At 38.8% G+C, this 20,422-nt stretch overlaps 2 protein-coding genes across 2 annotated transcripts in view; both read left to right on the top strand.

The window, feature by feature from the left end:
* The window catches only part of PRSS23 (serine protease 23), an 898,595-nt gene that overhangs the window by 272,856 nt on the left and 605,317 nt on the right, over window positions 1-20,422 (top strand). The gene's annotated exons all lie outside the window — the stretch shown is intronic.
* The window catches only part of TMEM135 (transmembrane protein 135), a 176,932-nt gene that overhangs the window by 153,432 nt on the left and 3,078 nt on the right, over window positions 1-20,422 (top strand). Inside the window, exons 7-14 of the mRNA XM_049823474.1 lie at window positions 2,517-2,558; window positions 4,094-4,240; window positions 6,390-6,459; window positions 11,859-12,026; window positions 15,400-15,463; window positions 16,157-16,233; window positions 17,863-17,961; window positions 19,541-19,608. Coding sequence (XP_049679431.1) covers window positions 2,517-2,558; window positions 4,094-4,240; window positions 6,390-6,459; window positions 11,859-12,026; window positions 15,400-15,463; window positions 16,157-16,233; window positions 17,863-17,961; window positions 19,541-19,608 — 735 coding nt within the window. The remainder of the gene's footprint in view (window positions 1-2,516; window positions 2,559-4,093; window positions 4,241-6,389; window positions 6,460-11,858; window positions 12,027-15,399; window positions 15,464-16,156; window positions 16,234-17,862; window positions 17,962-19,540; window positions 19,609-20,422) is intronic.

Below are 20,422 nucleotides of genomic sequence, written 5' to 3'. Positions count from 1 at the left end.
ACAGCAAGAAGCATCAATTAAGTTCCATTTAAGAACTTAAATTGTACTTTTATACTGTGTTATAATTAAAAAAATCAGGAAGTTAATGGGAAAAAAATGGAACTGTCTTTAGCATTACTTCCATATTGAGCTATGTATTTAACTTCAGTGCGTTTTGCAGGGGGATTCGTAGCTGTAGGTCTATAACTATGTAGAATAACTAATAAAATAAGAAAAGTAAGAATATCTAATAAAAGTTTGATATACCAAATACTTATTGCATAGAATTGACTTTAATTGTGTAATTAGAATAGGCATTAGAAATCTTTTTCATGTTTCTTGGAGTAATGAGGAGGGGGTTGGAGTGCTGTTTTCTCTTTCGGTGATTCAGATGTCTTCTTAATTTCAATATTAGTGAAGAAAGGGTTTGAATGACAATTTCTTTGAGGACAGTTCAAAGCAAATGAATTTTAGGATGGCATCAGTCATGTCAGGTCAGTCTGAGCACTAGTTGGGTAGGGACATCTGCTGGTGCAATAAAGGAATAATTGAACACTTGCAACTCAAAAATGCAGTTACATTGGAGTGATGAAGGCAAAAACATCATTATGCTCATACTGTGATTACTTTTCTGTTTCAATATTATTCTAGCAACCCATGCATGTTTACATTTCAGTTTGTGTATGTTTTTAATTTACTGGAAAAGAAAAGTAGAAACTAAGACCCTATTCCTGAGGTGGCAGTTTGCAGATGTAATGTATTGAATGCCCTCAACTCAAAGGACATTTAACTTACACTCAATTGTAGCTTTAAAATCAAAGTCGTGATACCGGGCCGTGGTTCTGTGGATAGGGCGGGTATATGATGTAAACCCTGTGCATTGGGGCTCTGTAGTTTGGCCAGTGATTTGTTGTGATCTCTGGGCAAAGCTGACTTCATTTGTTTCAGTCCATCACTCACCAATTGTTTCAGTCCATCTTTCTGTAAAAGCGCTATGATAATGTTCAGCTTCTGAATTCCATAGGTAAAGAATCATAAAAAGTAAAATGTTTACATATCTTTGGTTACAAAGTTCTATATTATTTAGAACTACAGTAAGCAATTTTATTTGTATGGGTTTACCTTGAATCCCTGTAGATCACATATACGCAACCAGTATTTTAGGTGCAGTCATTTTAAAAGAAACTCTTTAGTATGATTTTTTGGGGCTGTTTGTAACTGTGCCTCATGCTCATTTATCACTGTGCACACGGTGACAAAACCAAGTCCTTGGAAACACATACGTTGAAGACCATACCCTTGGGAAGAGTTTCCCAGGAGCATTTAATGCTGTGCCATCCTGCCAGCACTGCACCAGGTCCTTGCCTACCAGGACAAAGCAAGACTTTCTTGATCTGTGAACATCTTTCATCTCATTACGTTCTTGCTGCTGTTCGTGGGTGCCCGGCCATCGGTAGGACGATGGATGGTGTCTTCTGGGAGTTGGTGTAACGTGCTCTCGGGTGGGCGAGGGCACAGGCTTTCCGGCGACAACGTGGTCCCTGCAGGCAGCAGGGAAAGGGTTGTGTTCATCTGCTCCCACTTACCAAGCTTTTGCGACTGCCGTCCTGTCCTCCCTTAGAGTAGACGTGTTCTTGAAATGATGGTGTTGATAAGTTACTAGTTTGTGCTTTATGTATTATGTCAGGAATGCATTTTTTACCATGATGTATTCCCCATGCAAGTCTATAAAAAGAAAAGGGGGGGTGGGGGGAAACCAAGTATCTGCTCCGTGCTTTGCTACCAACATGACACTGAGAAGTTTTCCAGGAAGAATCTGTAGCAGCTGCAAGCTTCAGTTCCTTTCCTTGGATCCGGGGCAGAAAAAAGTCAATAACCCAAATCTTTCACAGCCAGTTACGGACTCTTTACTGCGGTCACTATTCACACAAGGAACGCTATAGTCTGTAAGGAAGCATATACATGATCAAGCTGAGAATCGCAACAACCATTATATAATTGAAAAAACAGGATTTTCAGATTGAGAGTTGTCTTAAAATAAGGAGCTGCAGAGATTAGCACTCTGCAAAGTAGAACAATTTATCTCAAAGTCAGAGTAACTGTTCCCTGCAGCTCTTCACAAGAGGATGGGTATTTTATCAAGGTCCAACCCTTCTTCCTCCACTTGCAGTAATATTTAATTTTTGTGAATCTCATCATGGCTTCTTTTCCGTAAAGCAATAATTCTTTGTCAAATGCAGTCTTCCATTGTCACCCCAGTGGTTCTGTCACCATCCTTTAAAAATTTCTCCACTCTTGGTTTGGATGAAAGAGAGAAGCGCTGGCATTTGTATGCTGTACCCTTTGTTTCTGAGATGTCCCAAGGCCGTGGTGACAACTGTGAAGTTGGGGATAGCCACAGACTTGTTACAGATGTGCTGTTTTCTGTTCATAGGAAGCTGGTGTTCATCTGCTGCCCTTCTACATGATATTTAATCTGTAACACTTTATTTTGCAAGCAGTCCATTATAGAAAAAACTGTTGTTTTTACGTTTCAGGTGCAAAGATGGCTTGAAAGGATTTACATACTCTGCACTAAAGTAAGTAAAGTTTCTGTGAGTACACAGCTTAAAGTGAAGATTTTGAGGAATCGTGCACAGTGGCAGCTGCACTGTATGAAAAGTTTTTTCCTAAGAAAAATCATGGTTGCTATAAAACTTTGCAAACTTTTGGGTTATACAGCATATTTTGAAGAAGGCATAATATGCTGGCAAGAGAGGAATCCTTTCATATTTGGGACCGTTATTAAAGGAAATGCAGACATACGGTTGCATGTTTTTGGAGGAGTGTTAACCTTTTGTCTTTCTAAAACTGGGATTCCCGATTTCCAATATTCTTCTGTAAGCGAATGGCTGCTGTGTTTTAACCTGGAGTTTATTTGCTGCATTTACAAAATGTTTAATGAAGACAACAGTAGTTCTGTAACCAGCACCCAAATAAAGCATGGATTTGTAGCATATTAGTTTGAGATATTCTCAACGCGCCACTAAACCTTGTGTCTGCCATTGTGGTCCAGGCTCTCCTAGAATTTACTTTGTAATGGGACCCTCTGGTGTTACTCACTCAGTTGCTGTAGTTATACAAAGTTCTCCCGTCTTCGTGTCTTGTGTCAGAAGTACAAAGAAACTTTTTCCTTATCTTTCCTTTACCTACTCTGCTGTCCAGCACTCAGCCCTGCGCGTGGACGGTATCAACTCGCAGGTGAAGAAAAGAGGTGAAGTCAAGCAAGACAGACTTGCTGTTGTTGGTAGTGGGAAATATTTTATGGAGTTTACAGCTATGAAACAGCCATGGAATTTATATAAGGTGGCAACAGTTAAATAATTCGGTCTGCAGTCCAGAAATATGGACACGAAACACTCTTATGGCAACATGCAGAAACAGTGCTTTCTCAAATCACCAGTTCACGGCCACATACTGAATGACAAATTTTTTATACCTTCATCACCCTGAGCAAGACTACCACAGTACAGCGTAACTTGTAACTTGGATTATAGTACAAAGTATTAGGAAACATCTTGCCATTGTGTCCTCTGTTGCCCTCAATACACAGTAATTCTACACCTAAGATGAACTGGTATATTGACAATATCAATTTCTGGGTGAAGAAAAGGGGCTGAAGATGAAGCCAAGCAAAACAAAGTTGATGGTTTTGGTGGGAGCAAAAACATTTTGAAGATTTTACAAAGCAGATATTTTATAAAAATATTATAGTTATTATCAACCATTATGTAACCCCATTTTGCTGGAGATAGTTGAGATTTTTTTCATATGCCTTCTTATTTTCTTATTTAGTGTTCTTCTTTTGTATGAGAGATGGACTTCCCTAGTAAGGTTTTTGTTCCTAGTTTAAAAAAATTCCTGGCAGCAATTGTGACCATTATCTGAAGTTTAAATACATGTTGGTGGAGTCACCTTTTCAGAGATACAAGGTTTGGTAGCTGTATAGGATGCATTTTCTTTTGCAGACCTGTGGGTAACTTCAAGCTTGTCTGAAAGAGAGACTTATAATGGACTTAATGACTTTCTTTGAGTTATTTATATAATTTCTGTTTTGTTTTTTTTTTTCCTTCAGGTTCATTGTAGGGAAAGAAGAAATCCCCACTCATTCATTTTCACCTGAAGCAGCGTTTTCAAAAACAGATAAAAAGATAAAGCATTGTGAAAAAGTGTCACAGCCAATGAACATACTGGCTCTAACAAAAAAGCTCATGGACAAAGTGTGAGTCAAAGAAAACAAAAGAAAAATCAAAGTGAATCATTCTTACTTAGCTCATTTTAATGTTTTGTTACGTTGTATTTGACAATGTTTTACAATACTTCTGCTCTGCATTTAAGTGTTTTGCATTTCATTTTTACTGGGTAGTTAGCAGTGACAAATGATGAACTCTAATGAAAGCAGAATTTAAGACCTGTATGTCAGAGCAATGACTCGCAACGTGCAGTTGTCTTAACAAGGGAGAGAAAATTCAATCAATTCTGAGTGACAGAGCGGTTTTCAGCAAAACCAGCTCATGGCATGGTCCTGCTGGTGCTAGGAGTGATATTAAGGAGGGGAAATTGCATGGTTTTGAAGGAGCGTTACTTAGACCTTACTTAGATCCCTGTAAGTGACTGTTACATCATCTTTTTGGGGACCTACACCCCTGTATTGCGTAAAGGAGAACTGCCTAAGAACAGGATTGGTAGCACGTGGCCTGCCTCCACTGTCAGGAAATAGGATATTGCAAAGCGAAGAGTGAGTCTAAAACTGTTTTGCCCGAGGTCAGATCTAGACATCTGAAGTTAGGTAAGATAGGTTCCCTCCCGGTCTGCAGGATCCAATTTAATTGTCCTTCAGTATGAGCTTAAAGAAGTTACATCAGGTAGCTTTTCAGGCTAATATGTTCAGATGATGTACTTCTTGCTGTGCTTGACTTGTCCGCTTCAGGCACGTTGGGTACCACAAGGAATCATTCATTTACAGGGAAGATGGAATAAGAAAGGGCCTAGGGGTCTGTTCATACCACGCCTGTGAATCTTCACTTCCATTGACCTCACCAGGAGCAGTTTTATGACCAGATCTTTACCTGCTGACATGCAGGAGAGGAACAAGTGCATTCCAAGTGCATTGTGTTCTCCAAGTAGTGGCATATCTTACTTGCTCAGGTAATGAGCAACCATGAAGTGACCTACATCACATGGCGACTTCGTATGGTTTGCTGCGGGTTTTAATTGAAAAATACGAGGGAGGTCAGCAGTGTCTTTTCAGACACGACTGTATTAGACCACAGAAGACCTACAAGGAGAAGACAGCTCCAGCCATATGCAGATTCTTTTAGCTGAGTTGCTTATACCTATTTTGTCTTAAATACCTCTTACTCAGTTTGCTAGAGAGAGTTCATAGCTCTTCCACCGTTCATTAAATACAAGGATCAAGGGAATATGGGTGGAGAAGAGCATTTTTCCTTTAAGGTTTTGAAACTCCCAACGCAGACATTCAGAAAACTTTCAGTTTTCAGTCCTAATGCTCTCACAGGTTTCTCTTCCATATGGTTCTTTTCAGTACAATTGAGTCTAAATATCTGTAACTTGATCACATTCTCATTACAGTTTTTGCTATATAAACTGACCTCACAGATGATTTATGGCCATTAGACTTTATAGCACATGATTCAAAACTTCCAAGATATTTGACACAGTATATAGATTGTGTAATTTATTTTGCATTAAAACTTAAATACCTGGCTATAGCAAAATATGGTATGACATTACTTCTTTTAATTCTACATAATGCAGGGCTAACAACTTTTCAATCCACGTGTCCCACCATCCCAAGCCAGTCTCTCTTAAATGCTCAAGGTCAAATTATCAGTCCAAAGTAAGAGCTACATAAAAATCTACACAGTAGAAGAAATAGCCCAGAAGCGAAAGGCTTGTAATTGAGAGAGGTCTCACACGGTATCTCTGTGCATTTGTATGTTCTGCGTTATCCTCCGGTGAACCTTACAGTGGTATGAAAGATGTAAGGACACAGATTACGGATGCTTGGTCAAATACCCTTCCGGAGCCATGGAGCAGAGGCAAACTGGGAAGGGTCACATCACTTCTCCTTGTTCTTTAATTTTGTATTTAACGTGTAGCATGGCAAGAGGTTGGGTCCAAATAAGTGTGCAGACACTTCTTTCTGTACAACTAAAGTATTGTTAGTTTTTATTGTCCTTTTATAGCATCATAAAAGTTCACAGTGCCCTTCAGTGGGTAATGGGGAGACTGAGTGGTGGGAAAATAGCACTTTATGTATTTTTAAGCAAGAAAAATTTATGAAGTCTCCTGTCGATGACGCTGAAAACAGCTACGAGTTAATATGTGTTTCATTGTGCTTTTTGCAGGTGCAAACACGGCCCAAGGCATAGATGCTGTAAACACTATGGAGATAATTGCATCTCATATTGTATTAAAGTAAGTGCAGAAAAAGTTAGATTGACAAACTCTGGCAAAGACAGGGTAAAAGTCTTTAGTCAGAAAAAGCATAAGCTTAGGAAGTGAGAAAGGAGCCTGTTACTCATTCTTCTATTGAAAATGCGACAAGCCTGGAAACAGATTTTCTCAATTTAGGATGGGGGAGGGCGGGTGGGTTAAAGTTCTCTGGTCTTTCAGATTAGCTGTAGTGAATGAATAACATAAAACGCGTGGGAAAAAAAATGGACTAGCAAGCAAGGAACTTGTTTAACTATGTGGTCCGCTTCGCGGCTGAGCCCACTTGCGACTCCACCCGAAATAAAGCACCTGGAATGTGCTGCTTCGGCAAGCGGTTGCCAGAGCCGGAGCCCTGGCGCACGTGCAGCTGCGCGGGGCTGGCACGCTGCTGCCGGGCGCTGGGCTCGCTCCTCCGCTCGTTTATTTTAAGGGCTCAGGGTAACGAGAGATTGGTCACAGTTGCTGCGCCCAGGAAGAGCTGTTTATGTCCGGTGGCGTGATTTATCCTTCGTTATTGATGTGATCAGCGCATATTTTTTATTTTTTTCCAGAGGAGTGCTGTGTAGAGATTTGTTTTGGCTGGCGTTGGGTTGGCACAGGTGGTGCCACCTGCTATGCCTGTTTTAGGAGTTGGTAAGACTCCAGAAGATCTCAATCACTTAATAATTTACCCCTTTTTATATGTGGAGCAGCAAAAATGGATTTGAGTATCTTCAGATGCTTTTGATATATATTACTTTCAAAAATAAAGTTTTTAAATTAAAATCTTATATACAGTTAATGTTATCTCATGAGAGCTATGCTTAAATTTAGCACCAGAAGAGATCCAGCACATTTATTCATGTACGTTTAATAACAACAACAATTTTGTGTTGTGTTAACGCTCTTTTTACGCTGCAGTATATTAGCATACCACTGTGTAACATGGATGTAAGCTGCCCTGGAGTTGGTAGGATTTGAGATGGTGCTTAAATGTTGTGCTGAATTACAACGAGAATACGCAGCAGAGCATTCACGAATAGTTCAGGATAGTTATGTCACTTTTCTGTTGTAGGTACGACATACATTTAACAGAACCCAGATTAAAATTATGGTTTTATAACATCTCACCCCTGTCTCGGTCCGGTTAATGCTTCATTCTTGGGCTCTTTTCTTCAAGGCATAACATCTTTGGGGACACAGACTTGCCATTTGCTTTGTGCTTGTTCAGTGCCTTGCCCAGTAAGTTTGCTGTTCGGTGCCTCCTGGCCCACGTTGTCTCCATCTCCTGAGTGCTCGTGTTTGGTCAGCATTGTCTGGGAGAAAACATTCCCTGTGCCTTCATCTGTGTTTTCCCCAGAAATATCACCGTCTGGCCTTTGGAATCAACGTCCAAGACTGTAACGAAGATTATTTTCAAAACAAAGAATAAAGTTAAGCAGAAGTGATTTTATGGGTTGATATGCTGCATTTCCAGATCTCTGCTGATAGTGGTACCTCCTTAGTGTGCATCTTTCTACATGGGTGCCTTGCTATAACTTCAGTCTGCTGCGCATGAAGTGCTGTCTTTCGTTAGGCATATTTCACAGTAATTGGCTCTTAGCTACTGTTAGTCCAGACTTGCTTCCTGAGTTTATTTATTAATCTCACGCAAAATCCTTATGTATTCTGTGCTGCATGCTCACCAGTCAAATCTGTAAGTACCCTCATAACACTGTCTTATTTTACAAGCGCAGTTAGAACAAACAAGTAAGGATTTCTGTTACGAGTACTCATAATGGAACGGATGCCTGTTCTCCATGGAAAACTGTCATAATCTGCTGGAAGAACGATTGTTTGTGTGAGTCTTTGTGGGTAAAGAGAGAGGTGATCTGACCATTACAGAATATAATGAGCTTGAAGTGCCTTTAAAATAGAAGGGTGGCCAAGAAATAGGAGTGAGTCTTGTTCAGTCACTCTAACGGAGTGACGCAAGTCTGACTCCAGGTTGTGAGTTCCTCGGATTACAATAGACTGTCCCCACACTACTCTCTCTGTCCTTTTTTAGGCGAGTAGGAAGATGTGTTAATGATGAAAAGAAGAGGAAAACCGAAAAGGGGATATTCAGGAGTCTCTGTCCTCTTCAGTTGTTTATTCAGCATCATTTTGTTTGCGTTTCATGTACCCTCGAAAGGGGACGAGCAGAGAAGAAAACCCAACTGATAATGGAGCTGAACTAAGTCTTGACCTGACTAAAAATAAGAATTTAAAAAAGACATTTTTACAAGGCTGCTCTCTCTTTAAAGAAACCAGTTGTGCATTTGAACTAGACTTCATTCTTGTAGCAGTCTTGTATAGTATTTTGGTGTAAATTATTCTTGACTACAATAATATAATCAGGGAAATATCACTGAAGTGGCAGCCAGATCTTTGAATTTCCTGCCTTTTCTGTGACTCTTTTTTTAAATTAAAACATGAACAAAAAATTTTATTTTGATGTATTTGGATTTTTAAAGATCAAAAATTCTTAAAGCATTTTCAGTTCTGTCTATGGCTGTTCCTGGAGTCAGATCAGTAATAACTGTCAGCTGACATGATTTGAGCATGATTTTGTAATTCTGTATCTGTAAGGGAGCTTTCAAATCTGATAATGATCTGATGAGCTGCTTATTGCCAAACTTTCCCCTCCATGCTATATTTTCCCTTACCCTTGAACATCTTGTCATCTTATTATCATATCTGTGCTTTAATTGTCACTGTATGCTCTTTTTCTCCTGCTTCACATTTAAATGTACATTAGCTAGTTGACATAATCTGTGATAGCTTTTATGTAACATTTAGTAATGACATACCACCTAATTTAACAGACTTCCCTTCAAGTTTGAAGTATTTAAAATACTTTGGGTTTGTAAATGTCTGGAAAGAGCTACTAGAAGCAGTCAAACAATATTTTTCCTCTTTTGTTATTCCAGTTGGTTACAATGAGGAGCTATTAGCCCGCAGTCGTAGTCCAGTTGTCCGTTTTTTCTGCTGATGCTGCAGATGACACCAAATGACTCTCACAATTTACCTAATGACTAGGATGACCAAAAAGAATATGAGACTATTTTCTGATGATTGTAATCTCTGCATTCTGTCTCTTGAAAGAACATGGGCAACTGTATACCCCAAACAAATTTTAGATATCTTAACAAATTAATTTTAAATAATTTTTTTTAAGTAATTCCTAATATGTTGCCACAGGTTGACTGAGTTTTGGTATGTTACTGAACTCTGTTTATGTGCACACACATGCTTTTCTGAATTTGAGTTATAGCCAATATCTTGACGGTATTATTATTTTTTTACGAAATCTGTTACTAAAAAAAAAAAAAAAAAAAAAGGTTTATTCAATGAGTTTTGCAGATGTGTAGTTGTTTCACTGTGCTGCTACTTGTGGCTGATTTGAGTCCCAACTCAAAATCACTGTGGAGAAATGGCTCTTAGCAGAGTTTTCTTCGATCATTTATCCTTGTTAGAGTGTCCTGCGTTACTCCACTGTTTTCAACCTCCGTTATTATTTGAGGTCTTTTTATGGAAGGGAAAAGTTACAATATTCTGCATTGATTATAAGATGTAATACTTTCTGTGACTCTGAAAAAGATCTCTAAGTGTGATATGGATTCATCTGGTTGATTTAATGAGCTAAATAGAAGGATTTTGTGCACTACTTACTGCTGTTTGGTGCACACCAAACTAAGCCTCAGTCCTTCAGTTCAGCACTTCTAAGTAGGCTACTCATAGAATTAAAATCACAGATATAGTTGAGTGTTTCCAGTTGGAATTTAAGTGTTTCCAAATGCAGTGTTCCTCACCCCATCAGAGTAACCTTTCCTACAGCTGAGTGAAAATGTCAAACATAGCATACTGTTGTTTGTTCCCTTATTTTGGGCTTTGTTCATAACTGCTGGTTTTCGGATTTTCTTTTTATATAATGGTACCTGGTATCGTAATAATCTAATTTTTTTTGGAAGATGAGGGCTGTGTAGTTCACACGAGGGTACTTAATTTCAGGTGCAAATACACGCTCATCTTAATTTTGACATCTTGACTCCACAAAATTCACAGTGCATTTACATCTCTGCCTACCTCTCATACCTTTCAGTAGGTGTTTTCATTACACGATGAGAAAACACTGAGTTGTTAGCTCTTTGGTATGTACAATTTACATACCTTTAAGAGCAGCAGACGAAGTAGTGGAAATTTTTCATTCATAACTACTGGATCATTGGATGACACAATATATTTTCTTCCACTTGATTCACATAAACCACTTCTTGAGTAGCAGGGAGAGTAATTGCTTCAGGAAGAGTTTATTACTGGATGTTTAACCGCAATAAAATTTTATGAGCTTTATGATGCATTATAAAGTTCTGTAGGACACAAAAATGTTTTGAGTTTCTGAGTTTGAAAGGTTGCTCAGTCAAACCCTCTGCCAGTTGTCCCTGTAACTGGAATTGTCTCGGTGTCCCTGAGTATCTTCTGAAAAATGAACTACAGCATTGGGTGCCTGCCTTATTTGCCAATAGTGAGTGCACAGAGAGTTTTTGGATAAGGCATCTTCCAACCAAAAAATGGATGGATTCTATTCTGAATGATTAGAGAAGTTCAGCCATAGGGTAAGAATAATGATAGGAAGCTTTGGAAGAAGTTATAAGAAACTGGGGAGAAGAATTTGGAAAGAAAAAGTCCGTGTGGTTTTGTGACGTGGTATAAAAAAGCAGATCTCTATCCAAGGTGGAGTAGTAAGAAAACTTTGTTGGAACCCATGTTATCCTTTCTCAGGAGCTCTGCACAGAACCTTCCTTCCAGTTTCACCCCTTTTCTTGCTGCAGGCATCACTCAGCCTCCAGTTCGGTTGAGGGAAAGTACGTGAGCATGTGCCAAGCCACTGGGGTCAATTTCTAATTCTCACACTTTCTGAAATTTATTTTTTGTGGACTTTTTCCTCCTTTAGAGCTTTCTCCAGACATTTGAGTCTAGAAGTGCTCTTTTTTTCCACCACATTGCTTTCCGCTATATACCCATTTGTGGTTAAAAGCTGGTCAGTAACCTGGAAATGAAGTCATCAGGATTATTTCAAAGGACAGAATTTTGGAGCGGAAGAGAAATAGTTTGTCCCTTGAGGCCTTTCAGATATTCATAGAAATTGAAGGAGAGTCAATTGTCTATGATTTTATTGCCTTTGCTATTTTACAGGGAATCGGGGGCAGGGGAAGAAACCTGGTCTTGAATTTGAAGATGGGTATGCATTTTACAGAGTATCTGCAGAGTGGGTTTTAAACTGATGGATGTCAAAAATAAGTACTTCTGTAGATGTTTTTGCTATTTCTTTTTCTGAATTTGTGGTTCCTTACCACAAAATGTTTCTTTCTTTTCTCTAGGGCTTCATTAGGATGTTTAGCATCGGTTACCTGATCCAATGTTGCCTTCGCATTCCATCCACCTTCCGGCATCTGTTTACAGAACCATCCCGGCTACTTTCCCTCTTCTACAACAAGGAAAATTTCCAGCTTGGAGCTTTTCTGGGATCTTTTGTCAGTATATACAAAGTAAGCTAATAACATACAGAAATTACAAATGCCCAGGTTTTTATTTCACTTTTCAGAATATCACAAAGAGCTAAAATGTCCAGCCACTTAGTACTGCTGATACTGTTTGCTACAGCATGTCACTGACAAATTCTATAGTGTCGCAGTAATCGAGTTATAAATAGAAAACTAGTCTTCCATTCTGTGTGTGTTTTTCTATAATTTCTGAATAAATCAGGTGGATTTTTTAGCATGGTATCAGGATCAGGAGATAGGGAGGACTTCAGAGAAAGTGAATTCAGATTTCAAAGGGACTTGCAGTTACACAGAAACATTTCAGTGTAGACACAAGTAGTGACTGCAGTAACAACAGTGTTGCCAGAGAGAAGCCATTTGCACATTTTTTTTTGGCTCAAATATCTGGAATTCTTACTTGACACTAAATAGCAGGAGATTGCAGAATTTATATCATGTGCAGCTGAGGAGACATTGCAATTACGACTTGGAAATCTACCCTTCTACACCATTATATATGACAGATTGCAAACTGATAACGTGTTCGTACAGCTTTGTTGGAATTAATCGAATTATGTTTATTTATGCCAAAAGAGAATGTGATGAAGCACATGCCCTAAGGGAGAATATATTGCATAGTGCAGTGCTGAAGTGGCTTTTGCACTTTTATATTCTTAATCACACATGTCATTTTTCAACTGCCACTTTACTTGCTCTGCAAAGTTAAGACAATTCTGTATTACTCAGGGTAAATATTTCTTACTGAAAATTAAAAAAACAAGTGTTATTTGTAAGCAAAACAGCATTTCACTTGACTTGCAGTCAGATTGAGAGACAAGAAGTTGTAAGGTTACAGAGTTTAAGATTTTTTATGGCAAAGTGCAAATGGGTTGTTCATTCAGTTTATTTGAAAATTACATTTTTACTCAAACTTGAAGGAGCCTTTAGAGAAAAAAGTATTTAGAGTGTAAAAGCTGAAATTATTTTGATGTCTTTTAAAAGCTCCACTTGAAAAGCGTAATTAAGTTCTGTAGATACTCCTTTTCAGATAATCTGACCTTTATTTACAGTTTATTAAGTATGTACTCAGCACTGGTGAGGCCGCACCTCGAGTCCTGTGTTCGGTTTTGGGCCCCTCACTACAGGAAAGACATGGAGGGGCTGGAGCGTGTCCAGAGAAGGGCAGCGAAGCTGGTGAAGGGTCTGGAGCACAAGTCCTATGAGGAGCGGCTGAGGGAACTGGGGTTGTTCAGCCTGGAGAAAAGGAGGCTGAGGGGAGACCTGATCGCTCTCTACAACTACCTGAGAGGAGGGTGTGGTGGGGTCGGGGTCAGTCTCTTCTCCCAAGTAACAAGTGCTAGGGCAAGAGTAAATGGCCTCAAGTTGCACCAGGGGAGGTTTAGATTGGATATTGGGGGAAAATTTCTTCACCAAAAGGGTTGTCAAGCATTGGAACAGGCTGCCCAGAGAAGTGGTTGAGCCACCATCCCTGGAGGTATTGAAAAGACCATGTAGACGTGGTACTTAGGGACATGGTTTAGTGGTGGACTTGGCAGTGCTGGCTTAACGGTTGGACTCGATGATCTTAAAGGTCTATTCCAACCTAAATGATTCTATGATTCTACTTTCTGTTATTGTTTGTATTCCATAACTTCCACAGATCTGGGTTGCATTATATTTTTCTTCCAGTTTGAAATAAGCATGTAGGGCAGCAGAGATTCTAGTCACTCCAAAAGATTGGACCACAGCCAAAAAAAAATTGAAATCCTTGATGCATTTTGAACCCAAAGGAATTGCATTATGGACTGCTTTTAAAAAAAAGTCTGTGTTGTCCCTAAAAGCAGTCCAAAATGCCATTGTAGGATGGTAGTAGCTGTACTATTAATATTTTGTGTTCCCCTTACTGTTAATTAATGTCAGCAAACATGGTTTTGCAGAAAATAAGTTTGCTATGTCACCTCGTTTCTTTTTTTAAACTAGTTTACAAGTTTGAGTAGGAAAGTTGACTGTCATAATTGCAGTGTATCAATTGCTTTTCAAGGAATTTATTTATTAAAAATGTGCACTGTAAAGTAGCTAGTGAGATCACATCTGTGGTACTGTGTCCATTTTTGGACACAGATATGACTTAATTTCTTCCTTTAATTTTAATGTCTTTTTCAAGAGTGGGTTCACCTGAGGGCCACCAAGATTATTGAGGACTGGGTCGTGGGATGTGCGAGGAGCAGCTGGGAGAACTGGGTTTTAAGCTGAAGAAAAAAAGCTCAGGGGGGATTTTATTGCTACCTACACCTCTTGGAGATGTGCAGTGATAGGATGAAAGGCAATGGTTACAAGCAGAAATACAGGAGATTCCAAAGAAATACAAGGAAATGCGTTTTCATGCGAAGGTGGCCAAATATTAGAACAGGTTGCCCAGTGAGGCATCTGCTTGGAGATGCTCAGAACTCAACTGCACAAGTTCCTGAGCTACCTGCTCTAATTAGACCTGCTTCAGGCTAGACCAGGTGGTCTCCAGAGGTCCCTTCCAACATAAATCATGCTTTAATTCCATGAAAAGCATACATTAGGTGGATTAAGAGGCTGACACATATCTCAAAGTAGACATCAGTGGGCTGCCATAATAAATTATATAACGTTCTCTCACCACTGGATTGGGCCTTACTAAGCAGATCTTGAACCATTTGGAAGCAAGCAGAAGTTTACCGGGGATGAAATTTGGAGACAAAGTATGGATTTCCAAAACAGTTGAAAAAACAACGCAGAGGATGTGGCAGATGTGGAACAATCTGGATCATTTGGTAACCTGCAGTCATCCAAATGAAATATATTTTAATGCAGCCTAAGCCACAATTACATCCATTCTGGCCTGAACAGCTGTGTATTGTTGCCTGTGTCAACAAACAGGTTATTATGCGTTTCACTGAGTCTTTTAATCATATGCAGTTCTGACTTTTTAGATTAATGTGTTTTCCTGGTTCCAGAATTTATTGGATGTATGGAAAAATCACAAGGTGTTTGGTGTGTAGTTGAAAACAGACTTTATCGTGGGAAAGAGTCTAGACAACTACAGCAAATGAAGATGATGTGAATTTAAGATTAGCTTTGGAATTAGATTAGTATTCAAATTAGGTTGATCTGCTCTCTGATTTTGAAAGAAATGGTAGAGGTAAACTTAATTAAAACACTGAAACATTTCAGGTATTGTGCATTATGGGTGTTATCACACTACACTCTTCCTTCATACTGTGCGCTATATTACTAGCTTGTAGAAGAATATCTCCAGTCTGTGCGTGCTATATTGCTAGCTTATATCTCCAGTCTATGTGTTATGAAGGAGAAGTAACTAGGGCTAATCCTGCTCTCTGTTGACCTACAGGGTACTAGTTGCTTCCTGCGTTGGGTACGAAACCTAGATGATGAGCTTCATGCGCTTGTAGCTGGTGAGTCCATGACAAGAAGTTTATATTGCCTCTGTTGGGACTCTGCAAATGTTTCTCTTGTCTGTCCTCCCATTCCCTTTTCGGACTTCTGTGATGAAAATAGGACTGTGCACGTCAAGGTTGTGTCAGAGTGACAGTGGTGTTTCAAGTAGCTTCAAATAAAGAGATGCAATTAAAAGTGTACAGCAAATTCAACCAAATGGTGTGGGTTTTACGGTCAGCTTCAAAGACAATATATTACTGTACGCACCAATGTGAACTTGTCCTTTAGTTTCCAACTCTAGAGATGTGAGGTTCAAATACTGCCTTTTCCATACGTGGCAGAATACACATGTGAAAGGATGGGCTCCGCTCGATCCAAAGAAGGACCCTCTTGCCATGAAATCCGTCCTTCCCTGCTCTTTGTGCATCTGTCACGTATTGGAACCTGAGAGGTCTCTCTTGCTTGTGGGATGAGAGAGGAAATTTGATGCGGCGCTACTGAGCACTGAACTACAAGTGTATTTCAGGGTTTCAAAGCTCTCTGTTTTGTAATGGCATAAACCATATTTCGATGGGCAGCACAGGAACGTCACTGAACTTTGTTGTAGCAACAGAAAGCATAAAGTTATGCGGTGTCTGTTGGGCTGACATACTGCAAGAGCAACGATAAATCGCAATCTTAACAGTACTTTTGTTTTCTGATTGTTACAGGGTGTCTAGCAGGAATTTCTATGATGTTTTACAAAAGTACTACTATCTCTATGTATCTGGTGTCCAAATTAGTAGAGGTAAGATATTACCCTTGTAACAGAGTGCTTCATTTCATCTATTATTTCAGTGCAGAAAAAGAAAATGAACTTCACAGGCTTTGTCAGACAATTCCAGTATAATACAAAGTTGTGTGGTGGTGGTGTGTTTCAGTACGTATGTGCCAAGAGGCAGTGCCATTCTGTGGTCTCATTTCTTTCTTATTTTCTTTTCTGTGACTCATTTTTAAAGTCCTTTATCCACTGGTCTCCATGTATATTCTCCATGGATTTTTTTAATCTGATAGCCCTTTGCTTTGTAGCTTTTGCAGATTTTTTAAATCTGAAAGTTCCAAGAATGTCTATTCTGCCAGAAACGTAAATCAGACCTAGTCCTTAATTGCAGATTTATTGCCAAAAGCTACAGCTTAACTTCCTGCCTTTGTTCCCTAATTTTGGCATTCAGCAATCTAAGATAACTGAAAATAGCTTAGGTTTTAGTCTATAGCTGGAGTTGTTTGTCAGTATTCAACTGATTGAATTCCCAGCCTTGCAACGAACTTTGTTCTAATTACTATTTTTCAGGCATGAATTATTTCTATCAACCTGTTAAAATTAGGAGCCCAGGAAAAAAAAAAACCAAGTTTGTAGGTTTTGGGTATGTTGTATGTACTTTGCTCTACCAGCTTTTGATTTTTTTACTGTGATTTTTCCATAAAATCAGGACTTAGTCATGGTTATTTCCCCCACCGCACAACTGAAATAAATTGAGAGCATTCTCTTATTATGCATCATCCCCAAATCACAAAGCTTTCTGCTGCAGACCTCAAGGGCCTCATTCCCTAGTGATATTTATCCACCTCCATTACCAGAGCAGAATTCATTTCAAAGAATATAAAAAGAAGGAACTTTTTTTTAAAGCATAAAATTAAACATAAAAAGGGAAGATACACTCTGTTTATTCTTGCTCCTTGGGATCAAGCTCTGAAGGTAGTTCGCATATTGGTTATATAAAAGCAAATCTGAGTTATCCTTATTGACTTTTAGAACACCAGTTGTAAAAAACCAATATTATCTTGTATTGCTGATGGTTTTCTCTGGACTTTGAGACATTGTGGCTGCAGTGAAGTAAGAAAAGTGCTGTGTGTTCTTTCTTTTTTTTTTTTTTTTTTTTTTTTTTTACTACTTTTATCATCTTATGCGAGCCAAGGGTAACTGACCAAAGAGGCGTGTGCTGCTTTGGAAGGTCAAGCTGTGCTCAGGAAAATAAACTTTACATGTTTTCTCAGAAAGAAAAGTATGTGATTTCAAGCTGTTTAAGAACAGTGAATATTCACTTTGTTGGAATAGTTATTGCATTGTTCTTTTGCTTTTTTAAAATGAAGAATTTAACACAGCAAACTTTCCCTTTTTTATCTTTAAGATCTATACTACCCTTTTAACACCCAACCTGTTGCTAGATCCTGTTCTATACATTAATAGCCTCTTATTCTGTTGATCTTGGATAACTTCTATAAGCTATCTCAATGTCACGTTTGTGGGCATATACAACAATATATGAGCATAAGTTAGTAATGTTGACATGTTACTTTGAAAAGGTAAAATTAAAAAGTTAAAAGGTACTTTTACTAGTGTCTCCTTTTGTTCAGGATTTCTTGTTTATTTTTATAGACGATATACTTCAAGGGCATTGAAGCAGGGAAGGTTCCCTACTTTCCTCATGCAGACAGCGTCATCTATGCCATTTCTACATCGATATGCTTTCAGGCAGTAAGTATATTGTCTTCTAACAGAATACAAAGTTGTTCTAGTTTAAGTCAAATGTTGAAGGAAATGCAGAGTACAGGGTTACAGTGATACAGAAAAGACTGTGATGTAGTGGTTCGAGCAAGATGCTGTGAATTAGGGCTCCTGCGTCCTGCTTTTGAGTGCCACAGTGGGAAGGTCATTTCTAGGACTCAAATTTCTCATCTGCGTATAGCTGAATACATTATACAAAGCATTGAATTCTTTGGAAAGGATCTCAAAATGCGTTGCCGGAGAAGATGAACATAAATGTATGGGCTTTCATAAACATATGAACAGACTGTTTCTCAACATATATAAACAATTCTTCTTTAATCAACTAGAAGTTTTCACTTTCAGCTAAGTTGAACTAAAGCTGCTTATGTGAAAGCATCTGCAAAAATTAGGAAAATCTGAAGTTTTATGTTTGAAACAAGCCGTAGTGGTCATCTTTTGCACTTTCCAAGTCAATTACATGCCCTCACCCTCAGTCCTTTTATTGGCTGCGTCAGCTAGAAAAGCTCCTTTTCAGTGGTACCCAAATTACTCTACTGTTCCACTACATCTCTCTATTTCTAGACCTGCTGCTGAAACATCCCACTGAATGTTTTCCGGGCCTCCATAACTATATGTATTTTTTGTACCCCTCAAGAAAGAGAATATAAAATGACCCTAAAGCAGTCTTTTGCTGTCCCATGCTTAACAGGACAGTTCCACTCCTCCTCCTCATTGCTCCCATATACGTGGGAATATCTTCCATTCTAGTATCAAAACAAAGAGATATTTTAGTGCCTGGGATGTGCCTGAAGGGCTGCAGCACTGAAATCCCCAAAATACTATTGGCAAGGACCATTGTATGAGGCTGACAGAAGTAAAGTTAATATGAGAAAAAGAGGAAAGGGTTTTTTCATTACTCAATAACTAGTTGGAAAAGGAGCCCAAGACTGGAAAGAAATTACTGGGTTTAGGAGGGAGGAAGGAGGGAGAAATTAGCAAAGGGATCTATGCTAAGATGTTCGTTACTCTCTATATTCCTAAGTGACCTGGTAAAGTAATGGAATAGAGAGAAGACAAGGATTTTGGTTATATAACATCATTTAAGATATGTAACATGCAATCTAAAGATGACTGACTACAAGAAATAGTAGATCACAAAATGCAGAGTGAGTGAGGGATAGAATAGCCGGTAAATTTGGCATCCACAAGTGCAAAATCATATATGTAGGAATAATAAGGATTATGGTTGCTTTCTCTGCAATGAGATCGAAGTTAATTGCCACCCTTTTTGAAAGATAGTCTTCTGGGAATATCAGTCTGGGCTGGTGGTGGTTATATAGAGCATCAAATTCAGCTGTGAGTGGTTCGTCTACTGACAGTACTGGACCTTGGCCGGTGATCACAGCTGCTTTTGGTCCATGAGTCAAGAGAAGATTTAAAAAAAAATAATTGAAAAATAATATATATTTCCATAACTATCCTTTCACTGATTTTGATTACATACAACGTAATGTAGCAGGTGAAGCTTTTGCCAGACGCTGGCTCTGACAGAATACTCTCCTTGCAGGCTGTCATGGAAGTTCAGAACCTGAGACCTTCGTACTGGAAATTTCTTTTACGACTAACAAAGGGCAGGTATGTAGTCAGGGCTATGTTATGGCTTGTCTAAACACGTCATTGATGGCATTCAACTTTCTATGTCATTTGCTTTCAACAGCAGAGCCGTAGAGTACGTATGGGCTAATTTCCTGAGTATTTACTTTGCTTTTAAATGGTTTCCAGTCCACTTGAAGTCCTTTGCTGCTGAAGCGACGCTCCTAGGTTTAGTCTAATGACAGGAGTAAAGACTTAAATCTAGTTAAGACTGTTGAGCAGATGGGTGGTTTACTTGAAGGCTTTTTTATCTTTAGTTCACTTGGAGGGTGGAATGCTTTGAGATTTCAGTGGAATACGAAGAATCCAGTAAACAACTACAGGAGTTGAAGAAATCTGTATTTACAGTGATCAACAACATGGTTAAAAGCATTATTAGGAATGTCAGAGTATTTCCTAAGAATACTTTGAAGATTCAATAGTTTTTTGCAGAACATTTATTTCAGTTAGGAAAGGAATTCTTTTTCTTGGAAAACTAATGAAAAATTTTCACTGATTATAACCATAAATTTACACTGTAATATCTTACTGGATATTTTTTCTCTTATTTGCTGCAGGGATCTAAAATGCTTCCCATTTAAAATAGATTTTGCTGTAGCTGAGTTATAAAATTACAATTCAGCGAAGTGTACGCTGTTATACTGATGTAGTACGTGACAGAAACAAGGCATCCAAATCTTGACGTAGGTCACTGTATGAATGGGATTACGAAAGGTAACGCTTGTCGTGACAGCGGGTTCTCCAGGCTATAAAAACAGAAGTGAAATCAGAGGCCGGTCCCTGGAGCATGTTGAAC

Source organism: Accipiter gentilis, chromosome 19 (assembly GCF_929443795.1).
Source record: "Accipiter gentilis chromosome 19, bAccGen1.1, whole genome shotgun sequence".
Lineage (NCBI taxonomy): Eukaryota > Metazoa > Chordata > Aves > Accipitriformes > Accipitridae > Astur > Astur gentilis.
Note: the sequence above shows the minus strand (reverse complement) of the source record. Positions and strands in the feature narration are given on the sequence as shown.